Raw genomic sequence first — 21,057 nt, forward strand, 5'->3', positions numbered from 1 at the left:
TCTGAACTAGAAGTACTCCTAAGTAGCAAATCTTCCTCACATAGCTGAAAGAAACCATGAGATTTTTGCCTGTAAATTTGAAAAAGAATCCTTGCAGGCTGAACAGAAAAACTAAATTAAATCAAAGTAAGGAGGATATTTGAACTTCTTAAACCATTTAAGCTCTTGCAAATGACTATCTAAATGGAAGTTAATTTTTATTTCTAAGGCATGATCTATGAAGTACACTGGGCTGAGGACCTGTGCTCTCTATGAGATACTGCTAGTAGTTGCAGTAATGAATTGGTTACAAAAATTCATGTCAAAATCCCCTAGAATTCCACTGCATCTCTACAAAGCACCTAAGTTAATCTTCTGCTTTTCTTGAAAAAAAGGGAACACAGAAGTTTTTTCTGTTATAAGCTGAACATCTAGTGCAATCAGAATATAGCACTCCATCAAAGGATAACCCAATTAACTAAGACTAGGTCTTTCTCAACCCTAGGACCTTGTGGAGCAGAAGGTTTCTTTCTACTTGGGGTTCTTGAGAGCTGTTTATCAAGAGGGAGATTTAGATGCAAAATGTCAACATGCTTTAGATCTCTCATGTGGAAGTCTGCATCAAGGAGAAGTGAATTTGGACTGAAAAAATGTGGATGCTATTTATGTCAAGGACCTAAAGAAATATTTTCTTCAGGTTGCTGCACGGAGTTTGAAGACAACATAGCTGGACAGTACAGGAGCGAAATTTATGTGGAAGAGCTTCTTCTCAGTAGTGAAGGTTTTAAGGACAGCTGGCAAATAAGATAGATTTGATGAAGTTCTGCTTTGTTCAAAGGAAGACACGATTTCAACATATTGTTAAATGTAATTTGAAACAAGACTTTTTCTGGCACAGCAATTCTTCTCATTCCCATCCAATGGTTCTTGTCAAATTAGGCTGCTTTGGAGTTATAGGCAAGGAACATTTCTCTCATTTTCTCTTCCTTGGGGAATCTAGCACAATATAAGTTCAACAACAAAAATATAGGCATCAATTTATTATACGGATCCTATTTTTCCTAAAATAGCCTCTCTGGAAAGCTACCATCATTTCTGTTTTAAGGAGTGCTCTCTGTGAAGAATGAATTTTACCCTCTAGCTTCTTATAATCACAGAAAATTTTATGCCATACTACCAATACTAATGTTTTCCATTGTTCTGAATTTTTTGGATGAAGGATAAAAATGCAAATATTGAAAAATTTTCCCTGTTTTTTACAAAGAAAACCAATGAAGAACACTGATGGACTGCATGAAAGGGGAAGAAAAGTATATTTAAAAATAGCATTTACACTTTTTCCTAAACTATTAAGAGATATTATTTTTTCTCTAGAATATTAAAAAAAGATTGAAGCTTTAGAAATTCATGACATGTGGGGCTAAATCAGTCTATTACAGATTTCTAACAGGTATAACTCATGAATAATTTTTCAGAAGGAAATGTAAATTAAATTGAAATAACAGATTTGTACTTACTGTAGCTAATTCATCAAATTTTCCAAAAAGCTCATTCAGCAGCTTCACTAGCTCTTGGGCAGTACACTGTGATGCCAAACTAGTGAACCCCACAATGTCTGCAAATAAAATACTGTAAAGAAGTAAAGAGACACAGATAAATTAGTAGAGATCTTCACATTCTTGTTACTCTTTTCATAGCACAAATGCAACGCAAATCTTGAACTCCAGTAAGTCCTGAAATATTATCAACAAAGTGCTAGTTGTAAAAAAAATGGAAAATATTCAGAATAGGCATTAGTCAGATGCTGTCAACTGTTGTAGAGAACTCACAGACACTTGCAATTGATACATACCTACCTGTCAGATAAGACAAAGCACCTCATTCATAGAGTGCCCAATGAATACTCTAGGAGCATGGTGTACAATTTATTCTCTTTGCAGCTAGGATCTCCTCAGCTAAATTGGTTACAGTCAGTTTTGCACTGCTAGAGTTCCACAGTGAAACAGATAAACCTTGCATGAGGTTTACTATGTACTGAAAGACAGGGGTTAATAACTTCGGTGCAGTAGCTCTGCGATGTGGTCTTGTGTTCTGTGATGATGCAGTAGCTTCCTGAGAGGAGCTAGAATCCACAATGTCAAGCCAGTATTCTCTGCACTGTGCTGCCTGGCTCAGGTAAGTATCCAGCTTTAATCAGTATTAACAAGGTTTTAATGTCCAACAATTTAATCTGCTTTAACAATCCCTTGTAGTCAGTGTTGATCAAGGGAGATATTTGAAATAAGTGCAGGTACCATTGTGATTGAGAGAATAAAACTTATTCTGTAAATCACAAGACTCAAGGTGCTGTGATCCTTTCAAATTTTTAGATTCCTACTGTTGGTAGAAGTTGCAGGAACACACTGCATTTATCTCCAACACCCAGAATAGAAATGTCAAATAATTTATCAAAGCACTAATAAACCATCCCATGATTTATAGCCTAGGTATAACCGACATAGTGTAAAACTTAGTTTGCTAACTGTAAATTAAATTAAACATTATGTACTCCCATTCACCTCAACAAAGCTTCTCTCTTTAGATAAAAAAGCAATACTAGAAAAACAGGCCTTGTAAGTCTACTGCTTTCCATTCTTCATAAGCAAGTCTCAACACTCCTAATATGTTACAAAAAATGGCAAATACAAGTCCTGACTCAGACCCTCCATCTATAGTTTCATTTAACCCAGTTGTTTAAATCCCTTGTCCACCACAGCAGATAAGTAGCATATCCCAGCACAAAGCCAACTCATCCAAAGTTCAATGACTTTGTTCTATAAACAAAGCCCTTACACTGTCATTTTTATCCTTGGGGCAGTATCTCCACTCAGTACTTCTTGGAGAATTATGAGAAAATTGTTCAAATTAAAAATAGTTGTTCCATTCCCACACTGTTCAAACATAACAGAAAGGCTTCTTACAATAAAAAGTCAGCATTTTTTTTTTTAATTTTACTGATTCACATCTCTGCTATCATAAAAGTGAACCAGTCAAGTGATGGGTAAAATAAAATGCATTAACAGAGGTCAATAACACCTACATATTTGTCCTGAAAGATCTACTTTTTCTCTTAATTCTTTATTGATGTCCTTGTTGTTTGATGGCCTTAGGTCTTTCTGGAAATTCAGAGTTACCTAAATTCCTTGAAGATATTCAAAAGCACTTAAATGTGCATTAGTGTCTTTCATACATTTTGCTTTATGGCTGGTTTTTTTTTTTTTTTTTAATGGCCTAAATTCACATTGGAACTTATACAATTTAAAAAGGTACAGAGGAAAAACCAACTACAATTGTTGCAATCCAGTATGTCATCTAGTTTCCTGGTTTTAATTCAATACTCTCAGTATGGAGGGGGAGTGTGGATGTTAGTTAATAATAATAGCTTCTGATAGCCTTTCTGCCTTTTTATACCTCATCTATTTTACAGATTTTACTTTTTGATTTGTTTTACTTTTCTATTTCCATTTTGAATATGGTGGTCCACCCACTTTTTTTCACTGTCCACACTTACAGTAACTAATATTTTCAGCAGCACCAACAATGTCCATTTGCAAAAAAAAAAGCTCCATGGGGTTGGGAGACGGTGAGGCCTTTAAGGTAATAACAATGTTATCTCATTACCAAAGTCTTTAGCAATGAGGAACATCTATATACATACAAACCAGAGATGTTCGGTGTTTGTGAAAACTATGTCTTAAGATGTAAGAGAGCAACCATTACAACGCTGACATGTACACATATCAAAACCTCTCTATTAGTGAAACATAGAGAATAGGAAACAGGTTCCTACATAACCATTCAGTTAAGAAGAACGTTGTTTTACATATGGGTTCCTTAGTAGGTCAGCATCAGATCCTTGTTAATTCTTTAAACATTTAAAGAATTCGTAGTCCTCAGCACTTGATTCAAAATACTGGCAATTGTACAAGAATGTGAAGTCCATAAAAGCACCCACAACACAGAACATACCATTGAAAATCTAGGTAAAAATATGTAATTATTGTATGCTGAGAGACTGATGTTCAATTATGCTTGTGAATTTTAATACTGTAGTTAACTGCATCTATACATTTTAAAGGTTATGGAACAGGTTAGGTAATATGATCATTGTTACACCTTCTTTTTTTTTACAAAATTCACAACTCCTTTAACACAATATTCTTAAAATATGCAAAGTATAACTATCATATCTGGATATGCTGTGAGTAGAAGTTCTGCCTTTTATTAAAGAAAAATCTCCTCCTTTTTACCACCATGAAATGTTACAATCATAGTAACTGCTGCACTTCGTTGGAAAGTAGGCTGAAATGCCAGTGACTAGACCTGATTTTGCAGCAACAGTGGTAGGAAACAGCCAGTGGAGGAGCAGGGGATTTTCCTACCCAAAGTGCAACTAGCACTGTAAGCCTGCTGCTTCCATAGTCTGTCCTCAGGGGTGGCAGTGCTGAGGAGAGCACACACAGACAGAACTCTACTATTCAAAAAAAATGGCATTGAAACTCAACAGCTGATTTATTTTATTTTAGTTGGTGAACTGACCAATACTATCTCTTCTACTTCTTCATCCGTGTGGGGCAGCACCATCACATACTTTCATTGTACAACATCTGAAAAAAATTAGAATAGCATCTCTGTTTGTGATGAGCAGTCAAATTACCCAAGTAATGCAATAACCTTTTTTCCCCCTCTTAAGTTCTGTTCAGTTTTTTGGGAAGTAAAGGACAAGAAAGCTTTTATGAGGAGATGGCAAAGTCAGTCATATGGAATGACAACAAAAATGAGATTTGAATTCTTGCTATGGCCATGAAATCATAATGGTACTAAAGAGAGAAATTATCAGCTATACAGTGCCAGAATTTCAGTATTCTCAGAGTCCAAGTCTCCACATTGGCACTGAAATTCCCTTTCATCTGTTTTGGGTATATTATTCACACAAAAATCCTGAAAGCTTTAAATTTAGGCCATGTCTAACATACTCAGAAAACTTAAAACAAAGCAGTTACAGGAGTGACATCAATGTTGAAGCACATTAATCACTCCTCCAGAGATACTAATTCAAGAGCAAAGTAGTCTTGGTTCATAGTAACTTAATCTATAATTGCTATGGAGGTTCACATCCTCAGAGAGGAATAAACTAGAGTGAAACAGGGCTACCTCATTTATGTATGAAAGACTCCTCATAATTATATGGTATACAAAGGAACACTTCATAAAGGTTGCCAAGTAATTTTATTTTTAAAAATGTAAATGCTGGCATATGTAGAAACAGGAAGTGAGAAGCTACCAATTAACAAATGTTTCTCTTAATGAACAAACAAGGATGAAGCTGTCCCTTTTTTAATTACACAATTAAACAATTTTATTCCACAGAATTAATAATGCCATTGGGCATTTTGATGAAAAAAAGCAAACAAAAAAACCCAATCTCCTTTAAACTACAACCATTCACAAAAGAAGAGAAATGAAAGTGAAAAGAAATAGAAAACAAAGAGCAAATATTACTTCTGCTCATTCAGCAGCATAGTTTGCATGTAATTCAAGCACTGCTCTTCCTTACAAGCGATGTGAAGGTGTTGGTTAGGATGGCTAGGTAGCCCCTACAGTGCTGCGGCTGGCGTTGCCTCACAACCCAGGGCTCAGCAATGCTCCATGATCTTGCATGGCACAGAGATGAGACTGATTATACTGTAGGTCTCCATGTTGTCTGCTCAGGGTTATATTTCTCTATTTCCAGTCATTAGAGACTCACTCACTTCACCTCACTGTCATGACTTTTCAAATATGGTAGATAGTGGCTTAGCCACTATCTGCCAGTTCCCTCAGAGCTCACAGATGAATCTACTCAGGTTCCATGGACTTGTGCACATTCAGGCTCCTTAGATAATCTTGAACCTGATCCTCTCCTGCAGTGGACTCAAGGTGTTCATTCTCAGTCCCTGAATTTGTCTTTTTTTTACCAGGGTGACATGGCTGGAGCACTTGCTGTTGAAGAATAAGGTGTAGAAGTTGTTGAGAACCTCAGTCTAGCTGAGAAAAGAGAACTTTGTCCAGGGTAGCCAGGTCTCCTATTTCCTACTGGAAAGAGTCCAAGTTATCCCTAGTCTTTATTTTCCTTGCAACATATCTATAGAAGCCCTTTCTGTTATCCTCATTATCCATGGCCAGACTCAATTCTATCTGGCCCTTGGCATCCCCAACCTTGTCCCTAACTTCTGTACAAATTCCCCTGTTTCCTTCCCAGGCCACGTGTCCTTGTTTCCACTTCGTGAAAGCTTCTTTTTTTTTTTTTAATCTGGGTTTGCTCAGCAGCTCCTGATACATCCATGATGGCCTCGTAACATTTTTGCCTGATTTCCATCTTGTTGGATGCATTCTTCCTGAGCTTGGAAGAGGTGATCCTTGAAATTCAGCTAGCATTCTTGGGACCCTTTACCATCCACAGCTCTATCCCATGGGGCTGTGCTGAGCAGGTCCTTGAAGAGGCCAAAGTCTGCCAGGGAAGTTGCAATGTGTCTGTCCCTCTGATCTTATGATACTTAATGAAATGCATCTAGATTTCTGAAAACATAACTTTAAAAAAAAACACTGTAATGACAGTTCTTTCAAGTAAAGTGTTGCAAGGAGTTATATCTACAGTTACCAATGAAGAGCTCCTGCTAAACACTACACACAGAAAACACATATAAACTAACTAAAACATAAACTAAACTAAAATGGACATAAATTTTGTATGACTGCATTCCCCAGAGACTACTGCAACAAAGCACATATGATAGATAATGTAAGCACTGAAATGCAGTGTTTTTCTTTTGACTGTTCATTCCACTCCTTATTTGCTAATGACACAGACAGGGAGTTAGTGCACCATCTACAAGTTCCTGAATGACACCTAACTATGTGGTGTGGTCGACAACACTGGAGGGCAGGGATGCCATCCAAAGGGACTGGATGAGCTAGAGAGGTGGGCCTGCGCAAGCCCCATGAAGTTTAACAAGGCCATGTGTAAGGTCCTGCACCTAGGTTGGGGCAACCCCAAACATCAATACAAATTGAGGCATTAATAGATTAAGATCAGCACTGCTAAAGAGGGCTTAGGGGCACTGGTGGATAAAATATTGGACATGTGCCAGCACTGTATGCTTGTGGCCCAAAAAGCCAAATGTATCCTGTTACACATAAAAGGAAATGTGGCCAGCAGGTGATTCTGTTCTCTCATGAGACCCCACCTGAATTTTCAGCAGAGGAAGCACATGGACTGGTTAGAATGTGGTTGTTCAGCCTGGAGAATAGAGGGCTCCAGGGAGACATAGTAACCTTCCAGAGCCTAAACAGGGTATACAACAGAGCTGGAGATGGACTTCTTATCAGGGTCTCTCTCTACTGATAAAACAAGTGGGAATGGTTTTAAACTAAAACTGGGTAGATTTAGATTAGATACAAGGAAGAAGCTGCAGATAACCCATCTCTGCAAATATTCAAGTTCAGGCCAGTCAGGCTTTTGAGCAGCCTTATGTAGTTAAAGATGAACCTGACTCAGACACAGAGACTGGACTAGATGATCTTTAATGGCTCCATCCTACTCAAACCATTCTATGATTTCATGTTTCATGTTGAATGTTTCCTGAGGACTTTTTTTTTTTAAAGCTACCTGGACTATTTGGTTTGAAACACCAACAGCTCTTTCTAACCTGTTCTATTATATAAATTCTGAACAAAAGCCAAGCAGCAATACAGTGAGCAAGTTTAGAAAAGGAAACAGTATAAACAGACATTTCTCTCATTTCTCTCTGTCACAGAGACAGACTGGTTCAGCACTGGCATACGAGATATATACATCATTATCTCATATTCCTTGACAATCTAAAACATTTCTGTGTTAACAAGCCCAGAGTTATCACTCCAGGACCTTCTGTATTCCTGTTTTCTCCTGCCATGATCCCTGCAGACAGGCATAGCCAGCACCTGAACAGTGACTGCAGCCCTCCTGCACCACAGCGGGAAGCAGCTACACCTGCTAGAACTGAGTGCAAAAAGCCTGGGGCTTGGTCTAAGAGATTTAAGCTTCTTCCCAAGTGTGAGTACTGACAGGGCAACTCTTTTGTATGTCACTCTATGGGCCATTCAGAAGGAGAAATCCTGCCAAGTTATACAAGAGATTTGACAGCTTGTAGGTAGTAAATATCCAGCTTTAACAGTACTCATTCATGTGCTTTGTGCACTTGAATAGTCCTGCTGTTTTCAGTGGAGCCACTTGTATAAACAAGTGCTCTGCAAAATGAGAAGGGGTTGTATGCCCTTTTTTTATTTTCATTTGTGCCATTTGTTTAATTAAAGTACAACTTACAGTAAGAAAATGGTATTTTAATGGCACATGGAGCCTCAGAAAGTAACCTGTAGGAGTCATTTTGTCTCAAAGGTGAAACATAAAGGAAATTTATTAATAATTTTATATGTGACTCACTTCAATGTTTAAGAAAAATGTGCTCTCTAAAATTAAAGAGGCCTGTTAAAATAAAACCAAAGAGAGGCTGTATTTTTTGCATAATAATAATTTACAAAAACTAGTTCACTGTGAAGCCTTACAAATTCAGAAAGACTAGATACAGAAGTCTGTCCATAGGCATCACAATCAGCTTTTTGAAATGTTGGAATGGTTAAGTTAAATTTAAAAATTATTTAAGGTTTGATGTTTCCTGAAAGACAGGACAGACCAGAAATAATTGCTCATAAATATCTGCAGATTGTGTTCTGGCTTCAGACTGAGTCTCAAGAACATCTAAAATGCCACAAGGAATCTTTTTATTAGTAGCTTTGAAAACAGACAGTGTGTCTCCTAAAATGAATATCTCTTCTTACAAAGCACCCAGTTCTGTTTCACGCTTGTAAAAATAAGGCTAAATGAATCTGCTGTATCTGAGGCCAAAGAAATTTTTAGCTGTTCAATGTTCACTTTTTTTAATCTCTTCAACATTTTTTGAGTCATAGAATGAAGCAAGAAGTTGTGTGTTAATATAGGAAGCAAGCCATATCTTTATTAATCCATGAGTTAAAACAGTTTCATGAATATGTAACGTCCATTCCAAAAGAGACAAACAACAAAATGTGTTGAGGTTTCCATACAGGGCATATATTTGAGCTGAAATTCAATATGAAATTTTCATAATTGTATTATGGGTCCATGGAGAGATTCAGTCAGAACTAGTGAGTTTTTACAATGGATGCTGTACATATGTGACCTGTAAATTTCTCAGCCCTGTATGAATAAGGAAAGAAGGAAATATGAATATTAAATTTCTTAACGTAAACTTAGAAAAAACATGTCTTCATGTTACAAAACATATTTCTGAGCAGCACTGAAGAGCTGGTCTGTTGGGCAGCCTTTACAAGTAACTTGATATCTGGTTCCTGCATATTTCATGGTGTCCTTGTCTGGGACTACCCCAGTAAAAAACACTTGTACTGTAGCTTGTGTACTGTAATAGCTTGTAGGCTGTATACAAATTATTTTCTTCTGATAAACCACAGATATTCTGTTAGTTTTAATTATTTTAGTTTTCTGATTGTTGAATTTTTTTGTCCTCACTGGGCTAATGCTATATTGGATGTGAATTTGCACATCTTGTTTTGCATACTGCATTTGCATTAGGTTATTTGTCTCCATTTAAAACACATGCCCACATTTCTTACTGCTCAGCATTTCTGTTCAAAAATTTTACAAGGTAGCAGATGTACTACAGATCTGGGAAGAGCTGATCAAAGCATGACACATTTCCATCCAGAGCACAGTGAGTTGCAGGCAGTCATTCACCAGCTATTGGGTAGCTGGTAAAATATTTGCCAACTAATTTATAAACCAGACCAGTTGCTATGGTTATCTGAAATATGCCAGTACTTTTCCCCAGTCCATCATTCACTTCTTACAGGAGTATGTGTATCTCCACTGTAACGTGCTTTTCTGGGAGGAGGTAAAGAAAGTAGCTGTATTAATGTCTTTTTTTTTTTTTTTTACATGTAAGATTAAATATTCTTTGCCCTTTTTTTCAGGCAGCTATTTAGAAGACTGAAACAGATGCTTTCTGATACTTATGAGGGTATTTTTTTTGCTGTTGGTTTTTTGACAGGTAAGGAATGGAAAAATTATGTAATTTACTAATTGCATGCCTGCTTCCTTCAGACTATCTTTTCTGAAAAATAATGATCTGATACTTCCAGGTATTTGCAAGGACAAAAAGAAAGCATTACAAAAGGAAAAGTGCAGCTCATTTTGTATTGTCCACTGTGTAGCTTTGGAGTTAAAAAACCCTGGAATATAGAATTATAGAGGGGCTTTTTGTTTATTTGTTTTAATAGCAGCACTTTACAGAATACTTGATGTGAAGACGAAAATTCATACAAAAATAGGAATGATCTCTTAGGTTTACCTGTTATAATACTGAACTGCCACTACCCAGAAGAAAAAAAAAACAAAGTTGTTTTCATCTCCTTAAGAAAGTAAAGCAAGCGCTTATTATTGGCACTGACCACCAGCAGCCCTACCAAAGGGATGTTGTAGTGCTGTTCTTTATACTGGTGTCAGAGTGGCACCTGCTGGGAGTTCCCCTTCATCCTTCAGATCTACACAGTCACAAAACTTCTGGGAGGAAACTCTGGCCTACTGGGACAAGCTAGGCACAGAATGCTGGGTATTTATTGGACACTAATTCACTCCAGTTTTTTAATCATTATTGTAATTATAGTGTAGTTGCATTACTGAAATAAAAGGCAACAGAGTTTCTTATAAGTAAAGATGGTGAAGAGAGGTCTGCTATTTTCAGTTCTCTTCCCTGAGATCTTACCTGTGACATTAAAATGACCCCATCTTACTTGGGCTTCATTTGCCCTAAAAGTACTTTCTTAATGTCAGAGAATGAATTCAACTCTCCAGACAGGGTGTTTTGATTCAAAAACTTTTATGAACTCCACATCAAAGCAGTGATTAAGCCACAAAAGTTTTAGTAGTTATGTGAAAAAAACATCATGTAGGGAAAAAGACTACTCCTGAGGTTACATTTCAAAAAGGTCTTAGCAAAAGAGCGGACTCAGAATCACTATAATTAACTGCAAACCAATACTTTCTAAGATGACTCTAAACAGTGTAATGAATGCAGAGACTTGTGACACATACAAGATATAAATATACTAATCATGATATAATTATCAGTCCCTGAATAGAAGGGCAACCAACAGTAGCATACATGTGTGTCCTAGGTTGACAGCACTGTGAGGACATAATTTTTGACACAATTTTTGTAAGTATATTAAGGAATGTGATCACCAAAGGGTCAAAGTAGAAGACACCCAAGCATCAAAACCTGGCATACCTGAACTTGACTAGAAAAACTGACTGCAAATAAACAGACAGGTTATCATTCAAAGATGGAAGATGGGCAAGAAAACGAAAAAAAAAACGTGCAAATGGTGTTGGTGAGGAGTGCAACAGAATAAAACCATGTAACATAAACAAGGGAAAGTGAAGGAGTAAGACAGCTCAGATTTTGAATGTGTCCTTCAGGAGTTCTCAAGTCAGACTTTAACAATTGAGAACCATCAGATACTGTAAACAACATCATCATTTTCAGCATCAGCTTTGGGACACTTAGAACCAATTTTAAACTGATTGTTAAAGACCAACGTTTGTAAGCAAACTGATGAGATTAATATTATGCAAGATTTAACCATTAACATGAAGTAAACTATTAATTTTTAATTCAGTAATGTTAAATTTTACAGCATAAAACTGACCTAATTTGGCAGTCTTCTGAACTCTCCCATCACAGACATCTCTGATCCTCTTAGTGACAGAAATGCTTTTAGCTACAACAACTTAGTCACTAGGAAGTGGTCCTTGCATATATTAAAGCCAGCTCAATGGGAGGTAGACTAAATCTTGTGAGAAGAAACTTAGCAGTGGAGGAGGGAGAGGAGGAGGTGCTGAAGTTTACTCCTGTGCCACACCATGCAAATCAAGGCAGCTCTGTGGCACCATTTACTAACACTGCATCTTGTTTAGTAAAAGGGTGACACCAACTGAACTTCTTCGATGCTGTTTTTGATATGGAAGCAAGGCACTTGGCAATAGTGTGATAAAACACAGACAAGTTCTTTAAGGAATTTGTTCTGGAGGCAAAGAAGAATAACAAATAAGAATGCACTTCAAGAAAAAGCAGTAAAAATGACAGCACTTGCACACAGTCAACTACTGAACAAGAGCGAGTAGAACTGAGCCTTAGTCAATAATCTCTGGGGGTAATGCTCATGTGATGTGGACAAATACATATTTCTTTACGTTTATATCACAGTTTCATTCTGTGTTCCCATGCTATTACCCAGGAAAATCTATTAATTTAGAAGTAATTAATCTTACTATCAAAAAATTATAGATGAGCAAAAACTACCTAGCAGAATATATACTCCTGTTCACCCAAAACATAATACAGTACAAAACCAATACCTAGTCATTTGGAAAAAGCTGTCAGTCTCCCAGCACTACTATTCTAAGGCATTTATTGATTCAGGCTTATCTCCTGAGAAGATTATTAAATCTTCCTAGTGCACCCATTCTTCTACTCTGTATAAATGATAAATCTTCACTATATTTCTCAGTTTTTTTCTCTGAAACCTGAGTGCAATTATGCATCACTGTCCTTGTAGTAAATATTCTTAGTTCTTTAGTTATTTCATGGCCTGCATCAATCCTACCTAACATTGTCATGCCTTTGAATGTAAATCTTGTGGAAAATCCTTTCAGGAGGCTTCAGGAAGTCTTCCTTCATTTCCATTGCAACATTCCTGGGCAAAAGGCTCATCAAGAGACGTTCCTAAAAGAAAACATAAGCAACATCAGTTTTTAGTGTGTGACCATTTTTCAAAAGTTTTAATCTAGCAAAATGGACAATCTTCTCTTAATCTGCTTCCTTAAAATGTCTGCTACATAAATAATATGAACCATTTCTCTCAAACTTCTGCAAACTGTGTGGGTGTCTTTTTTAAAGTTTTCCATACTAAAATAAAAAAAAATTAAAAAGCCACCACAACAACAAAAAAACTCAAACCCCACAACAAACCAGATAAAACAAACTGGAAAAGCCAGCTTCAAGAGCACATAATTGTCCATATTTTTGATGAATATTACAGTTCTAATAACAGCAACTTACTTTATTCTTAGCAGCATTTACCTGTCTGAAAAAGACTTCCCAGGATCATTTGCTGTTCTTTTGTATGTTCTATTTCTTCCTGGATATAATGAAAGTATTACATTACAAAGACTATGACAGCTGGTTATTAAGCAGTGAGAGTGGATGATGGATTTATCTACTGTCAAATTCAGTGGAACAGTAAGCACAGTTTTAATGGCATCTTAGCTAGTGTGGCAATGTCTTTAATGAACTACACCAGTACAAATCCCTGGCACGTCTTCTTGCTATACTCACAGAGAAATTTTTAGCACGGGTCACTGACCTGCATAAAAAGTCTCTAATATTATGAATCTTGTCAGTATTGACTATAAAGGCCTATGTAGTTTTTCCACATATTCTGGCCCATTCTCAGGTACCATTTGGAAAATCTGCAGCTATTCTTAGGTGTTGTAAGGTGTCCTTAGATACCTACTCAAGTTGTGTTTTCACCCAGAAAATGCTTGCCTTTTAAAATGCATTTCTAAGTTTATCCATCAGACCTGCTAGTTTCAGCCATGGAAACAGTCTGAACAAATTCACATAACCACAACTGATCTGATTCAGGAATCTCAGGTTCCAGACAACAATGGATGAGGCTAGGAGCAAAGAAGATGTACCCTCAGTGGAAGAGAATTTGGTCAGGGGATAATTAAGCAAACTGGATGGATGTGACTCCATGGGCCCTGACAGGACACATTCACAAGCTCACTGAGTGAGCTGTCAGATGCTGCTGTAAGGACACTCCTAAAAGTCAAACATGGTGACTGGGAGAAATGGTGCAAGACTGCAGAAAGAAAATGTCACTTCTCTAGCCAAGAAGGGCAAAAGGGAGGACACAGGAAACTGCAGGCCAGTCAGTTTCATCTTGGGTCTTGAAAGTGGTAAAGGATCACATCCTGGAAACCACGGTGGGTAAACCAGATGACTTCCAGAGCCCTTCCTGTCTCAATTATTCTGTGATTCTGTTATCTGATAAAGACCCACTGTAATGGCAGCTGCAAGATGTCACAGAAGTGTATATTTTGGCCCAACCTCATAATCCTTTTCTTTAATCAATATTAAATATATAAAGTGCAAAAATTAACACTGAGAAGAAGATATCTGCAAGTGCTGTTATTTTGCTAACATGCACACATTCACCAGATAAAGCCATTAAATAAAAAGGGATTTTTTATCTTAACAGTTTCTTCTGGAAGACACACTGAAAGAAGTAATAAGTTAAATTTTGCAGAACTGCCCTGGTGAACTTTAGACTAAAGTTCTGTCATGTGTTTGTGGTGGTCACACTGTTTTGAGGCTAAGGATTGTTAGCTAACTTCTTATATATATGTAGCAAAACATTCCCTCCTGCCACAGAAGAGCTTATCTTCTATGTCCATCAGCTGGTGCATAGTGCCGGACATTCTCCCTCTCACAAGGATTGGTGAGATAACCCAGGCTGAACAGATGTTGAGCAGTGAGTTATCTCTGGCACCAGAGAAGTGAGATCCCCAGTTGAAAATAAATATCTCACCTTGAAAGAAAGATGTGGGTAAGCTAGGAATTCCTGACTGTGAGACACATTACTTTACTAACTATAAAAGCTATACAAATTTTCATGGAGGTAGAAGTGTCTTATACACACCCTGAAAATGTGCAGGACTTCTCCCACAAGCTTGGATGCAAGTTCTGCAGTTACTTTCCTGGGAACTGAGAGGAAAGATCCTATGTGTGCCCCATCAGCAATCGGATGGTAAGCTACATGGAGTGCTAATCTATACTATTTCTTCACTAGCTGTAATAACAGGTACCTCAGTTGTGCACTGTCTGTTATCTGGTAGTTGTGTTTCTTTTGTTTATCCTGTGTAGTATGTCATCTGTTAAAGTCTTATGTCTGTTAAACTTGTGTTAATTAAATAAATATTTAATTTTGTAATGGACGTAATTGACCATTATTAAGAACCTGTGAGTGAGAGTGATCTGGGCTGCAGGCAACCCCCAACAGAGCTACTGTCAGAAATCTGAGTCAAAGGCAGGATTTACTTCAGCTCTCCTCTACATTCATAATGATGTACACCAAGAATATTGCAAAGAACACCATGGACTTCAATATTTGTTGAAGCAATTTCCAATTAACCAAAGTATCTCACATCACTAAAAAATGGTTATTCACTCTAAATTTTATGTTGATTTAATTAAGTATACTTATATTTTTGCAGCAGAATTGTATTTGGATAACCCAAATTCTGGGTTATAATCCAAAACAAGTATTTTGTCCACATGAAGAAAATAGTACGCTCCATGCATGGTGTGGATGAATGGAGGCAGAGATCTTTCAAGTTTGCTCTTGGGGAAAGAGGTTTATTGGGGGTGCAGGAGGGTCCTGCCTCGTGCTCCCAGGTGCAGCACATGGCCGGGCCTGAGAGCGTGGGGGAGAGGAGAGACAAAAGGAGGGTTTAGGAGAGGGGAAGCCCCAAGGGAGGGGAAGTTCCAAGAGGGGATGAAGTTCCAAGAGAGGGGGAGAGGTTCCAAGAGACCGCGTGGCCCCTCGAAGCCTCCTTATCAGGGGGCTTCTAGGTGGGTTGGAATAAGGCATGACCAATGGGGTTACAGACAATTGATGTTTGAAGGGAGGGATAGAGGTGTGGGACGAGCCATACATCTTTTGGAGGGTGGGATGGAACAGTCCATTTCACCCCAGGACCCATCCAAAGGCAAGGGTGTCATCTGGCTAGCTGGGAGAACTGTTCTCATCCTAGCTGTATTATTTATGAACAATCATATTTATCTATCATCTGCAACATCCACAGTGGATCTTACAAAGCTCTGTGACTGCTACGTGTGTCCTAAAGTTGATTTACTGTGTTAAGAGAAATAAACTGGGGGTATAAAAGGAGCTGACCACCTCTCAAGCAATAGAGAACCCATACAAGAGAGCAATTTGGACTGATGGCTAAATTCTCTGATGCTTAAGATGGCAAAAGTGATGCTGGAATTTCATAAGTATTGCTCTGGATGAGAAATTTTCAATGTCTGATAAGGACTAAATGTTCTCTGGAGCTTCTTTTGCAGTGAACATATTAAATAAGATCTTCACCATTTTGCTGAAACAGATTAGTAAATTTCAAAACTGTTAAGGAGAGACTGGGTTTAAACTTCTGTTTCCTAGAAAGTCAAACTTAACCAGACAAACAAGCAGACAAAAATTATAGTGACAGACTCTTCCAGGGAGCAGTGCTAACTGAATAGTTCTCCTATGGCCTGCAAATAATTACAATACATGAATATAAAGCTCACAGAAAATGTCTGCAGTTCATAGCAAAAAACATGCAATCCAGGGAAGTAATAAGAATCATTACTGTGAAGGCAGCATTGGAGAGCTGTAGGATGCAGCACCTGACAGCATTGAAATGTGCAGATGTCAGATGTATTAAGGGAGGCTACAAAAACAATTAGCTTGACTATAACAAGAGCTGAAGGGAACATAAGAAAATCCTCTATCAAATTATGATGGCTTGCTTTTTTTCATTAGAGATGAGGGTGAGATAGAGATGAGATTAGAGATGAAATTCCTCACCAAGTGAGGGAAGACTCAGTTATGGCTTTCTCAAAGGGAAGCCACTGCTGACCTTTCAGACCAAGAAGGGAAACAGCAGCATGACTGTAAGCAGCATGTCTGTGTGATTTGTTCCTGAAGAGGAGACTGGAAAATGTGAGAAATAACCCTGCAATGAAGAGTATCAAAACACTGAAAGTAAATGAAAGACACCATCCAGCTTTCTACAAAGAATATAGAAAAGTCTCTCCTATTTACAGCAAAATCTCATCTGTCAAGCAAAGCAGTTTGCCCTTCAGCCTAAGGAATGCTGAAGGACTTTGGAGCAGCAAGAGTGAATTCATGTACACAAAATATAGCTGTTGGTGGGTTTGGGAAAAGACTCTGCCTAGATCTCTATTCAGCAAGTCCTACAGTTTTTGTCCAGTTTTATCATTTACTCCTGTATGGCTAATCTGATTATAAAAATAATCTGTAAACCAAGCTAAAAGGAAAACTAGATATGTAGGATAGTGCATTGAATGGAACAAGTGACAAAACCAATCGAAGATCACTCACATTTATGGTGACATTCATGTTTGACTGGTTGTTGCTTCCAACAAGGTGTGGGTGATGGCAGTAAAAAATAGAAAGAGTAACACAGGGAGCACTAATCAATTAGCAACAACTTTTACCAAAATAAAACAATACTCATGTTGCAAACCATCTAGTTGGTCACAAATAATTTTGTGTTGAGGTAGCCTCACAAGGTCTAGTAGAAACAAATGTTTCTATATTTTATTATTTCTAAATGATTCACAATGTTTTTTTAGGATTATTACAACTGTTTTCAGAACATTGAATTTTGGCCATACAACCAATTTACACTATTTCAGGAATTCGTACTCTCTTTTCATACTGTAAATCTTTACTCAGCATTAAAATGGTCTAAGGTGAAATCACATGCTGAAAAAATATTACTTTCAGAGACTGTAATTGTCAGTCAATAATTTTGCATTCCCTACAGAAATCTCACTAAGAAAAGAAAATAATAGATGAGGACATACGTCTTCTTCATTCACAACATTTTACATTCCCAGTCCTGTTCTGGGATTTCAAATGCCAAATTTAGCTGCCTCTGCCAATGGTATAATCCTGATTAATAATGATTACTGCTCTACTAATAAAGAGAGCTATTTTTGAAAAGGACAGTCAATTTAGAAAAACATTCAAATTTCTCTCTCCAGCAATGGAGCATCACTAGAAAACAGAGGAGGAGCAAACATTCATTTTGACCCCAAGGAAAGTCAAAATGTGCATACCAAATTGCTCAGTGTTACCTTGGCTCAACCACTAGTACCATTATGCATGTGACAAAGAAGGAAAATATGCCAAGGCAAGATAAATGGATAAGAAAAAAATGTTTCTCATTGTTAATGGAGAAAAAGACCCTATAATACTGCTTGGAACATCCTCTACTCTATTTACAAGTACATAACCCTGGACTGCAACTTTCTTTCATGTTGGACCCAAGAAAAAACTTTAATAGTTATTCAAGACTTGACTAGACAAAGCCACAGTTGACCAGACCCAGTGTCCCTGGCAGTCCTGCTTTGAGGGAATGGTTGGACTCGATGACATCCAGAGGTCCGCTTTGATGATTGTGCATCAAGTTGTTCCCCTTGGTACATGAGGACCAGGAGAGGTGGGTGCCTGAAGCCTCCTGGGGAGCCCTGAAGCCATCTTGATATCTCACCACACACAGAAGAGGAGCTCAAGGCTCAGCACCCTCTAGGAGTTGTGTGATTTCTCATTTCTGAGAAGGGAGAGGAAAGAAGCAAGCAGACACTATTGAAGTAAAACCCCCCCATCATCTGCATGCTCTATTCTGCTCCAACACTCTCTTAAGCTTTCTCCAATTCGGAGGCTTCTCACCACAATTCCCTCTTCTATCCCCATCCCTGCCTCTCCCAGAAGCATCCCAGCTCTGCTTTTATGTATACTCCTAATACATTTCTTGTGCCTGCCTCCAAAAGATGTCTGACCCCTTCCCATTTTGAAAATACTTTTCTCATTTTACTTCTCATTCCAAACACTTACAAGTAACTCAAAGTACTTTAAAATTTTCATCTTGATTTAGAATCATTCCATGTAGTTGTCCAAATATTATACAGTTATTCCTATTGTACAAAATTATTTGTTTTGACAACTGTATGGGAGATAACTCTGATACATTCTCAAATTCTTTCAGCAGGCTGTAAATAAATCCATACTCCCTTCATCAGAAAAGAAGGTTTAAAAGCACATTAATATCTTAAATGTTTCTAGCCAGCATCCTCACAAATTTCTGTCCAAAAACTTGCTGTGCTTCCCCATGCTAAGTTGTATTCCTGTAGTTTATCATGTGAGATGAAAACAAAATGGAAATACTATTTATAGTCAGAGCAGGATACCTTATCAAAGGAAACAGATGTCATTTTTTCTGAGATAAGCAACCAAGCTGAGAGAAGCAACCAAAGGAACCGTAGCATTGCCTCAGAGCTGCAGGCTGTTGTGTTTCTCTGGTTCCTTGAATCTCATTGCTCATTGTCCTCTCATCCTACTGTACATACACATCTGCTGGAATTCATTTTGAGAATGAAGCTACAATCTTGAAGAGCCATGTAGAAAATGATACTTGTTTGCATGTTTTTCAATCCCATGACAGCGGGACTGTAATGGATGCAGCTCCACCTCTTTCAGCCAGCTTCATTAAATTCCTCCTGAACTGCTCCTTCCAGCTGGCATGCTGGCACTGCCTTCACCCATCAGGGAGTCTGGGCCCCAAACCTGGATGGCAGAGAACTCTGTCTTGTGGAACTTGCTCTAAATGGGACTTGGGGATTCCCAGTTTCATGTTGGGGGAAGCAGTAAGTCTGCATGGCACACCAGATCCTGGTCCTTTTTTATCCTCCCTAGCACTGAACCACATTATTTAGGATAGACTTCATGCCCATGATGCCTTGTTTTTTGCATTTTCATAACAACTTTAGGAATGAAGAAAGTAAAAAAAAATTAAAATGTGGACAAAACCAGGTTTGACATATTTGTTTCTTGGCTGATAAAACATGAATAATTTCGGTTTTTATAGTAACAGTCCAACAGTGATGGCAAATAGGAAAAGGAGCTCAAAAAAGAAAGGAAATTTTGATCATCTGCTCTACAAAATTCCTTTACAATATGGAACATTAAATCTAACCCAACAATTTTTGCAGTCTATTACATATATTTTTTTGTTATTGCTATACTGAAGAGGAAAGTGCCACCATATGTTAAAACAAATTTTTCTCCCTAGAGAAGACAAGCATCAGACATGCATGTAAAACATTAATAAGACTGTTTCAGAGTCAACTCATCTATATAATTTTGAGATTCAGTTTCTAGTTAGTCAGCAGGGACTCCAAAGTACATCCTAAATATTACTGCCCACTACCTAATATTACCATGATACTATGCTTAATTTTGTATAATTTTGAAAGCTACATCTTAGTGAATTCACAATCTCTGTCACCCTTATATTACATTTCACAGCCCTTTTAATTCCCTCTAAGGAAAAACAAAACAAAAAAAACCCCAACCAAACAAAAAAAAAACCCAACCAAACAAAAAAAAAAAAAAAAAAAAACAAAAACAACAAAAAAAAAGGGGGAGTGAAGAGTGAAAAGAAGCTTAATGGAATGCATGGAAGAACAATTTTGTGTATGACTATTAGGATTCATTTATACATTTTGTAGCAGCAGCAGATTTCATTAGTGAATTGGAATAATTCATTAGTGAATTATTGGAAATGCAACTATGCTATGCTCTTTCTTCCACCTAAATATATGAAATAACACTGTTAAAGATGGTGATCTTCCAGAAGCCACAAGGTGGCAATGTTTCAGAACAGTCCTGAGAGTTCTTGGAAAATTCTATTTATTGGCAAGTCATTACTACAGTAGTAATCATAAAAGACAATACCTAAAAGACCAGATACCTAACCAACAGATTTTGAGTAATAAGAGAATGGGTAACAACACAGTTGTGGTAGATGATCAGTACACTCTGTATGAACTGCATGATGCATTCCGTCTGAATACACCTATACCAGAGCAATTTGACATCTTTCTATGGTTTAGTGATTATTTTTGTTTAAATAAAGGAAAGATTTATCAGCAGAATAGTGTTTAACAAGGCATTGATAGTTTCCACATGGAACATTGTTAGTCATAATGGAGATGGTAAGGCCTTGGGAAACAATTAGGAGAACATGAAGTCCTGGCTAAGACAGAA

General features: G+C 37.5%; 1 protein-coding gene across 1 annotated transcript in view; it reads right to left on the reverse strand.

The window, feature by feature from the left end:
- Window positions 1-21,057, reverse strand: part of ADCY1 (adenylate cyclase 1) — a 184,934-nt gene that overhangs the window by 98,759 nt on the left and 65,118 nt on the right. Inside the window, exons 3-4 of the mRNA XM_085571600.1 lie at window positions 12,757-12,875; window positions 1,497-1,608 (exon numbers count right to left, since the gene is read on the reverse strand). Coding sequence (XP_085427726.1) covers window positions 1,497-1,608; window positions 12,757-12,875 — 231 coding nt within the window. The remainder of the gene's footprint in view (window positions 1-1,496; window positions 1,609-12,756; window positions 12,876-21,057) is intronic.

Source organism: Lonchura striata, chromosome 2, assembly GCF_050655825.1.
Source record: "Lonchura striata isolate lonStrDom1 chromosome 2, ASM5065582v1, whole genome shotgun sequence".
NCBI classification, from domain to species: Eukaryota; Metazoa; Chordata; class Aves; order Passeriformes; family Estrildidae; genus Lonchura; species Lonchura striata.